Source organism: Galeopterus variegatus, unplaced genomic scaffold, assembly GCF_000696425.1.
Source record: "Galeopterus variegatus unplaced genomic scaffold, G_variegatus-3.0.2 Scaffold1513, whole genome shotgun sequence".
In the NCBI taxonomy this organism is placed as follows: Eukaryota; Metazoa; Chordata; class Mammalia; order Dermoptera; family Cynocephalidae; genus Galeopterus; species Galeopterus variegatus.
In genome coordinates, this window is record NW_007727624.1 from 329,600 (window position 1) to 339,489 (window position 9,890).

General features: G+C 47.3%; 1 protein-coding gene across 1 annotated transcript in view; it reads right to left on the reverse strand.

Annotated features, from left to right (window-relative positions):
- Positions 1-9,658, reverse strand: part of ATP2C2 (ATPase, Ca++ transporting, type 2C, member 2) — a 58,625-nt gene extending 48,967 nt beyond the window's left edge. The window contains 4 exon segments of the mRNA XM_008577450.1: positions 144-233; positions 6,815-6,931; positions 9,334-9,444; positions 9,638-9,658. Coding sequence (XP_008575672.1) covers positions 144-233; positions 6,815-6,931; positions 9,334-9,444; positions 9,638-9,658 — 339 coding nt within the window.
- Positions 9,659-9,890: the final 232 nt, after the last annotated feature.

Genomic DNA, 9,890 nt, shown 5'->3' on the forward strand with positions numbered 1-9,890 from the left:
GGTTAAGGAGGACACAGGTTTGCTTTCCTTTCTTTCCACTGCATTTTCTATTTTTTTTTCCTACAGTAAACTCTTTTTTCTTTGCATAACCACAAGCAGAGGCCTGGCCAGCCCCGTCTGGGAGCCAGGTGCCTCTCACTCACCATGGCGATGCTGACAGCATCCTCGTACTCCTTGGTGATGACGCTCACCAAGGCAGAGCCCAGCAACAGCAGGATCAGGGGGTTCTTAAACTGAAAGACCAAACAGAGGGCAGGTCAACACCTCAGTGACCAAGGCTAGGGGAGGGAGACCACCCCATCCAATGGTCCTCCTCTGCCTGAAATTCCACCATTCCTGACCTTCCTGGGGCCATCTTGATGCTGTCCCCATCAAGACACTGCCCCGGCCCTGATTTAGAGTTCCTGGTCTCACCTTACCACATTGATGCTCTGGGAGAGGACCTCTGGTGGGATGCCAGCCCTGGTTCAACATGGCCAAGGAGTCCTCTCTCACCACAGCAGCCCCCCAAATCCTGTGTATATCAATCACCCAAACTTGGACACCAACCTGCACCTATAATAGCCTCTGGGGATTCCAGTGAAGTCCCTCTTGCTCAAGAAAAATACCCCAAAGCATTTTTACTTTATTGTTTTATGTACCTGTCCTTCATTTCATAGAGACATTTTATGATAGCTCATGTTACAGAGAATTGGAAGGAAGCACAAACACGTAAAAACAGGACTGGAGAGAATAGACTAAAGATCAGGATCAGGGAGGGGAGTTAAAACATCAACAAGTGAATCATAATTGTTTAAAACAGGGCTGCATGGTGGGCTCTGAGCTTTCCAACAGCCAAGGCAAAAATGGAAATGTGATCAAACACTAGATTCATGCTCTTCATGAGAAGAAGCACATCAGTGCCATGACACTGTGAGGTATGAAAGATTTTAACACCCTTCCCACCTCCAGAAACTGCCATGCTTTATGTCCTCTGAATGAGGAACAGGACACTTTGTGATCAGCTCACCAGTAGCCCTGAGTTTGCCATAGCAACTGTTTTTGAGATAGGAGGTGCTTTGTTTCCCTGGGCTTGGGTTTCAGGTCACTCCCCCAGGTCTCAAACCACTCCCCTAGGACTCAAGCCCCTCCTCTGAGTCCCGAGCTACTGTTGCTAGTTGTACCTATTTTCAGCACCAACATGTAGAGACTGAGACTGCAGGAGGCAGACTTATGTAATTCCAGTGGCTGAGCATGCTCGGTACAAAGGAGTTTGTCCTTGAGTGACCTTCCACTGGGGGTGCTAGAGAGCACAGAATATATTTCAAGAGAGTGACTCATTACCACCTTTATTAATTCCTGCCCAGTGGCTGGCACACAGTAGGTGCTCAAGAAACAGTAGCTATGTAAACAAGGCTGATTATAGAAAGCACTCAATACACACTAGTTGAATGGAAGAATTGTGGCCACTTCAGTTCCAGAAAATGGCCTATGTATCAGGGCTCTTGATCCAATAGCTGGGAAGTTTTCCCATCCATTCTTGCCAGGGCCAGCCAGGGGTGGGATGGGGAGCCTTCATGCCTTCATGCTTTCAGGAAGAACCGCACCTCCATGCCCGCCTGCCTGCTGAGACCCAGGGAGGCCTGCAGAAGAGCTTCCCACAGAAACTTCAGATCTGCATCAACGTTCCCGAGACAGACCTCACTGAACTAAGCTTCAGGCTTCTCCAGGGTGATGTCTTCAATGTGCAAATAAACTGTCCACTAGTTCTGGGGACCTCCATAAGCCATTCCATAGGCATGAATTCACAGATTAGAAAAAAAGAGCTTAGAATAAAATCCCAAGGACACACTGTCCCAAAGCAAAGGTGGGCTTTGTTCAGACTCTGATGCTAATAAACCAACTGTAAAAAACCATCTTTGAGGCGTGTGAGGAAAATTGACTATGGGCTGGGAATTAGATGATATTATGACATGTTAACGATGTTAGTGGGATAATAGTATTCTTATAGTAAAGAGAAAGAAAAACGTACTCTATCAGCGGAGGCATATACCAAAATATAATCGGTAAAATGATTCACTGTCTAGAATTTGTTTTAAAATACTACAGAGAAAAAAGAGAGGGATTAAAAAAATGTGACAAAATATGTTGATAACATGGAAGCAAAGCGAGGGGTATGTGGAAGTCATGATATTCTTCTCTCTGCTTATATATATATATATATATATATATATATATATATATTTTTTGTCTTTTTCCATGTCCGGCAACGGATTGCAACCCTCAGTGTTGCCCCCGTACCGGACCGGGACCGGCAACGGGATCGCAACCCTCGGTGTTGCCCCTGCGCCTCGCTCAGCCAGTGAGCGGGAACCGGTCTGTATGTGGGATCCGAACCCTCGGCGAGAGCGCCTCCGCGCTTCCCAAGCAGCGCACTATCCAGTGCGCCACCGGGCCGGCCCTGCTTTTATATATTTTTGAGATTTTCCCTAAAAAAAAGGTTTTGATCTGAGAGGAAGCCCCAGTTTTGGTTCTGGAGCACCTATCATTGTTGGCGGTGGGCGGATGGGGACAGCTGGCAGCGGGAGGGGCTGCTGAGAGCCTTGGGCCGGACTTGCAGTCATCTGGCAGAGAACAGCCAAGGCCAGGCACCACCAGGCGTGGACCGGCCCTTTCCTTGGAAGTCCAGAGGAGGATGAAATGCTGAAGAGGGAAGTGTGAGCTCATGAAAGCCTGATACAGGGAGGATATAAGTTTCCTGCGGCTGCTGTAATAAAGTTTGGGTGACTCAACCAACAGAAATGTCTTCTCCCACAGCTCTAGGGGACAGAAGTCTGAAATCAAGTGTGAGCAGGGCTTTCTTGGGAAAAATCTTTCTTTGCCTTTTCCGTCTGGGTTGCCAGGAATCCTTGGTGTTCCTTGGCTTGTAAACACACCGCTCCACTCCCTACCTCTGACGCACAGGGCACTCCCTGCGTGTGTCTGCCTCTCTACATGGGCCTCTTATAAGGATCTAGGGCCACCCTGATCCAGTATACACTCAACTAATCACATCTGCAAAGACTCTATTCTTAAATAAAGTCATAAATAATAAATTTCAGGATTCAAATAAATTCGGAGGTTCTGGGCAGACGTGAATTTTGGGGGGACATCGTTCAACCCAGAACAGGGAAGAAAAAGCCCCTCAGTTCAGAGAGTCAAGATTAAGATTTCACTTCAGCCCTGAGCTCATCACAGATTCCCCATTCAGCTGGACAAAAGTGACAGGGGCAGGGGTGGCAGGAGGAGCACGACACGCCCCAAATACCTATCGCACGCGAGTTCCAGGCACCTGGGTTCTCCAGCCACCTCAGAGGCACCAGGCTGGCTCCACCTCAGGGCTTTTGCACCTCTCCTCCTGCAGCAAATTCACCCACATCCTCACCCAGCTCCTTTCCTCACTCTGTTCTGGTCTTTGCTCAGACATCACCTCCTCAGAGAGCTAGCCACATGGCCTCCCCTGACCACCCTGTCAAAGCCGCCACCCCGCTGAAGCACCTTCACTTCTTCTCCTGACCCCTTCAGCCCTACCGCACCCACCGGTGCTGCATTACATGTGGGGCTGTCCATCCGTCTGTCTCTGCACTGACACAGGGGCTCCCTGAAAGCAGAACTTGGTTTGGCCACTGCTCTATGCAGTGTCTAGGATGGGCCAGCACGTGGAAGGCATTCGTTCAGAATGAATGAATGAATAAACAGATGAACGAACAGATGAACCAGCAAACACCCACCTTTTAGCTGGCAAAATCCGAGGCTTGGATGAAACTCTTGCTCAACGTGGTACAGGAGAGGTGAGATCAGCACCGGATCTGCCCCACCCAGGTGCACCTTGTCTGCCCAGTTACTTCCTTAATGCCACCTGGCTCCCTGCTGTCACCTCTCCTGGCTCTGGCAGAGCAGCTCCCTCCCTCTCTGCAGGCTGCTCACACCCTCCTCAGGCTCTCTGGGAGCCGCTGATCTGTTTCTGGACAAGAGACACTGCTGGCCATGGATTCAGGGTTAGCTCAAAGGCTCCACAGTCCCAACTGGGACCACTCTGAGAGCTGGAACCTGGTGCTGATCTCCAGGCAGGCCTCAACTGAGTCTCACCTTGAAATCCAATTCCTGTCCCATAGGCTTGCCCCTCTCCAGAGGCTGGACCCGACCAGTTCTGCACACTGACCCCAGCTACCAGCAGCTTCTCTCCTGCAGCCTACCCAGTCTCTCTCCTTTTGAGATTGTCCCAAGCACCTGTCCTGTCCCATCCAACATGAGTGAGTCCCCGTGAGACACAGCAAACAGGTGACAGATCCAGTGGGAAGAACCCAGCACATGCCACTTGCACTGCTCTGACCACGGATACCCAGATCCCTCCTGGCTCATGGGGTCCCCTTCTAAGTCCCACACGTAAAAGGAGACAGGCAGAAAGGGGACTGATGAAACCTTACTATGCACAGAACCAGTGATACACCAGACATGTTTATTATAATAAACAGGAACAATAAAAACAACCAGCATTTACTGAGCACTTACTATGTGCCATGCCCTGTGCCCAGGGCTTTACCTGCCTCGTCTTGCTGGCCTCTTCTAACCCCATGACACAGGCGCTGCTACATATTACTGCTTGAAAAAGGAGTAACTTGAGACTCTGAAAAAAACCGATTTTCCCAAGGATTTACATTTAGGCCAGTCCAACTCCAAAACCTGTGCTCTAACTGCTGCGCTCTAACTAGGGCCAACTGGTAGTCACTTGGGTGGTGGGTGGAAGAGAGGCCACCCGTTACTAAGCACTCGCTATGTGCCAAGCATTCTTCTCAGGTAGTCCTCCCAACAGTAGGTATTCACGGTCCTGTTTTCTAAACAGGAAAAACTAAGGTTCAAGGGGGTTTAATGACTTGTTCAAAGTCACACAGCTGGAAAATGAGATTTGATCCAGAATTTCTGATCCTCATTCACATTCCCCTCATGATTCCAGGTACTCTGTCTTGGGTCATGCCAAGGTAGAATTCATAATGGGAGCAGGGTAGGTTTGTGAGGTGGTGAGTTCCCTGCCACTAGAGAAGACAGGAGAATCACAACATCTGGTACATCGCAGGAGCTCGACGAACATAAGGAATTAATGAGTGAGTGCAGACAGAATTTCTGTACTCTTGAAGGGCAGGAAAACCTGGCCCTCAGGAGCTCCCTTCCAGTCCTGCAGGGATTCCCACAGATGCATCCCTGAAGTGACAGGTACAAGATGAATGAGCAGGTCCTGTGCTCTCAGGACATTGAAGAGATTTCATTTCTGGGAAGGCCCTGGCTGGAGGCTGCAAGAGAACCCCTGGTGTGAAGGAAGACGCTCAGAGTGGGATTTGCCAGGGCAGAGGTGGGAAGGAGGACACTAGGGGAGACCGGGGAGCAGGTCCCAGTGGAAGGGCAGCCAGGGTGAGTGGCCGAGCCCCAGCTGCAGAGGGAGAGTGGCCCCCCGCAGCCCAGGTCTCAGCCTCCTTCCCTGAACTGCAACTTCCAGGAGCCTCCACTGCCTCTTCCCGACACTGGGCTTCCAGGAAGCTTCTGAGCTGGCCAGAGCTCCCTGTGCACCCAGAAGCTTTTTCTGGTGCCAAAATGTGCCAGTGAATTTCATCTGCACAGCACTGAGCACTCAGCAACAAGCTGGGTGGGGACCGCGAGGACCATGGAGACTGAGGATGCTGCATGGAGGACTGTCATCGGTCCCTGAGTGATCAATCGGGAAAGCTTTACACAGGGAGCCCATATGAAGCAGTGAAGCCTGGGGCAGCCCAGGAGCCAGAAAAGGGGAGGGGGCGCCAGGGATGGGCCAAGGGGTGTGAGAGGCCGGGGGGTGGGGGGGTCCCAGGTGACCCGAATGCCCTCAGGTATCTGAAAAATCCTGCCTGTTAACTGGGCCTTTCTCAACTGGTGCTGGGTAAGTGATGGGAGTGCTGACTTCTAGACTGGAACTGGCTGCCACGTCCACTTCAGTGTTTTCTTTCCTGTTCCTGATGACTTCCGGGCATTTCACTGTGCCCATACATTCAGACATGTGCCAGCGCTGATGGCAGCGGCTAACTTCACAGCATCGCTGCTTACTGCCACATGACTTTTGGTTTGGGTTGCCAGATAAAATACAGGAAGCTCAGTTAAATGTGAATTTCAGATAAACAAAGAACATTATTTTTAGTATAAGTATGTCCATTCCAATCTTTGGGATATATTTATAATAAAAAAGCAGCTCTTGTTTATATATCTGAAATTCAATTATTATTTTTTTTTTGGTGGCTGCCTGGTACAAGTATCAAACCCTGGACCTTGGTGTTATCAGCACCATGCTCTAACCAGCTGAGCTAACCTTGAAATAGCCAGCCTTGAAATTCAAATTTAACAGAGCATCCCATATTTTTACTTGCTAAATTTGGCAACTCTGCATACCCTGGGGAAGTGTTCCAACCCCTGTGTACTTCACCCTTCTCATCTGCAAAATGGAGATCAGTAGGAGGATTAAGTAAACTAATGCTTACTTATTTATCTATTCATTTAGCATGGTGCTTGGCACATGGTAAATTCTCTATGAATGAAATCACTTTTACTCATGACCTGGTTGCCTGGGTAGTTATTTTGTCGCGGTACTTACTCCTGTGGCGAAGAGCAGCCTAAAAGAGGACAGTGAGCCTTCTTATCTTTATAGTGCACTCACCCCACGCCCCAGGTGGGACAGGTCCAAGGACAGCCTCAATCAATATTTAAAGAATGAATGACTGCCCGGCCCTCCCTGGCTGATTCTTGTTATTGCAAAGAATGACACCTGTGGTCCTACCTGATCCAGGTATTTCTTCCACACCGGTTCTGTGTTATCAGCCACAAGCTCATTCCAGCCGTGGACCAGCCTGCGCTGTGCCACTGAGAGCTCCGACAGCCCGTTCTGTAAGTCCACCTGGAAGGAGATGGTCAAGCACAAGCTCACAGGTGGGCCCAGCAAGGACTGAGGAGCCTGAGTCACAGATTCCCACATTAGAAGCTGCCGCTTCTGAGATGGATGAGGAAGATGGGCTTGTCCACAAAGGAGAGGGGACTTGTTCAAAGACCCAGGGCAGATGGGGCGGAGAGAGAAGAAACATGCACAGTCTTTTTCAATTACCACTACTGCCCAATAATTACAGGAGAAAAGATGACTCAGAGCCTAAATTTCGACAAATTGAATTATAGTATGGAATTCGAGAAATGCAGAAATGCATGTTTTCTTTAAAAAAAAAATAGGCTTTGGGAATATAAAATGGTGCAGCTGCTGGAATGGAAAACAGTACAGCAGTGTCTCAAAAAATTAAAAATAGAATTACCATAAGATCCAGCAATTCCACTTTTGGGTATATACCCAAAAGAACTGAAAGCAGGTCTCGAGGGGATATTGGCACACCCATGTTCACAGCAGCACTGCTCACAACAGCCAAAAGGTGGAAGCAACCCACATGTGCCTCGATGGATGGACGGACAAACACACTGTGGTATATGCATGCACGGAATATTATTCAGCCTTGAAAATAAATGAGGGGCTGGCCCATTAGCTCAGTTGCTTAGAGTGTGGTGTTATAATACCAAAGTCAAGGGTTCAGATCCCTGTACTGGCCAGTCGCCAAAAAAAAAAAAAAAAGGGATAAAATTCTGACACATGCCACAAGTACATGGATGAACCTTGAGGATATAAGCTAAATGAAAGAAGCTAGTCACAAAATGACAAATTCTGTATGATTCCGCATGTATGAGGTCCCTAGAGTAGTCAGATCCAGACAGACAGAAAGTAGAATGGTGATTGCCAGGGGCTGGAGGGACGGGGGACAGGGAGTGACTGTTCAGTGGGTACAGAGTTTGAGTTTTGCAAGGTGAAAAGAGCTCTGGGGACGGGTAATAGTGAAGGTTGCACAGCAATGTGAATGTGCTCAATACTACTAAATGTATGCTTAGAAATGGGTGATGGCAAATTTTATGTTGTGTATTTTACCACAATCGAAAATATTTTAGAAACAGGAAAAAATAGATAGGCCTGTCCTAAGAAACAATGGTAGCTAGAACTACTGTACGGTGCATACATTGTGTCAGACGCTACTTCAAGCTCTTTACATAACTAACTCAGTAAGTAGAGCTAATTCAAGAGTAAATAATAATGTAAGGGAACTTTGTTGTCCTGGTCATAGCAGAGGTATCCTTGTTTTTAAAAAGTCACCAACAGGAAAGCTGTACTTGGTAGTGGTAAAGGTGACAGGGAAAGATGAGTTCATTTCTAGATTTTTTTTTTTTTTTTTTTGAATAGGGAAAGAAAATCAAACTTATTTTCTAGGTAGAGAAAATGTCTAGGCAGGGAAAAAATATCTCCTTCCCCTCTCCAAACACGAATAAGCAGGACTTGAATTTAGACAGACTTTTGGATTATTCTCTAGAAAAGACTGGCCTGAAACATCAATCTCCAACTTCCTTGGATTTGTGGCATGCTCCCTTTCGCTGGATTTTTATCTGCTTTTCCAAAGTGTGGTGGCTTATGAGCGCACACACCCACATATCATTACATTTGCTGTTTTCTAAGTAAAGAAAATTAAAAACGTAAATCAAACAATGTCCTTCAGCCTCAGAGGGAAGCTTCATGGGACAGGGATGTTTTTGTCTTGCACTGGCCAGGAGTTCAAATTTACTTGAGAAATTTGTGAGCATTTGATTTCAGGAACTGGCTCCTCTATGGATTATAAAAGACGAAGGGTGGGAATAGGGGATGGTTGACCGGTTGAGCTTTGATGATAGAACACCTGGATCGCCCCTGGGCTGTGCTGCTTTCTAGTGCTGGCCTGTGTGACGTGATAATTGTGTCAGTTACTTCATCCCCTACGCCTCATGTCTTCTGCAAATGAGAGGATTAAGAGAAACACCGTATGTGACATGTTTGGAAGGATGCCTGTCCTCCAGTAAGGGCCTGACAAAGGTTAGCTCAATTGACAATAGTGTTGGTGATATTCTACCTGGAAATAGAAACTGTTCAACATAAATAGTATTTCCCAATAATGATAATAAAAATGTATTATAACAGAATTTTAAAGCAGTTTTCAGGGTGTTGTTTTTCATCTAAAAACCTTATTACGGGCCGGCCTGTGGCTCACTCGGGAGAGTGCGGTGCTGATAACACCAAGGCCCCGGGTTTGGATCCCATATAGGGATGGCCGGTTCGCTCACTTGGTGGGCGTGGTGCTGACAACACCAAGCCAAGAGTTGAGATCCCCTTACCGGTCATCTTTAAAAAAAAAAAAAAAAAAAAACCTTATTACAATGAGCATCAGATGCAAATTCAATTCTTACACAAAATGCTTTGGCCAAATCCTCTTTGTGGCATTTGCAGGCTTCCCTGGGTGGCAGAGCTACCACCGACTTCTCTTTGTCAATGGCTTTCAGCTCACATTGTTCATCAATCTGTGAAAAAAGCAGGATTATTGTTAAGCAAATTGAAGTTTTTACTGATGCATGTTTTAAAGTAAAAGATATATATAGGAAATGGGCGTTAAGTGTCCAGCTCAGATGCTCACAGACTGACCTGTATAACCAGCCTCCAGATCAAGAAACAGATATCGCCGGCCCCAGAATCTCCCTTCTGCTACCTACCTACCTGAAGGATATCTGGTGTCATGATTTCTATCACTACAGATTAGTTTTGCTGGGGTTTGGAGTTTATAGAAATGGTGATATGCAATATATACTCTTGTCTGATTACTTTCACTCAACGTTGTTGGTGAGATTCATGCCTGATGTTGCATGTGGCACTGGCTTGCTAATTTCCGTGGCTGCTCAGTATTCCACTGTATGAGTATATGTCAATTTATTTATCCTGTATGGTTGCTTCCAGTCGTTGGCTATTTCTG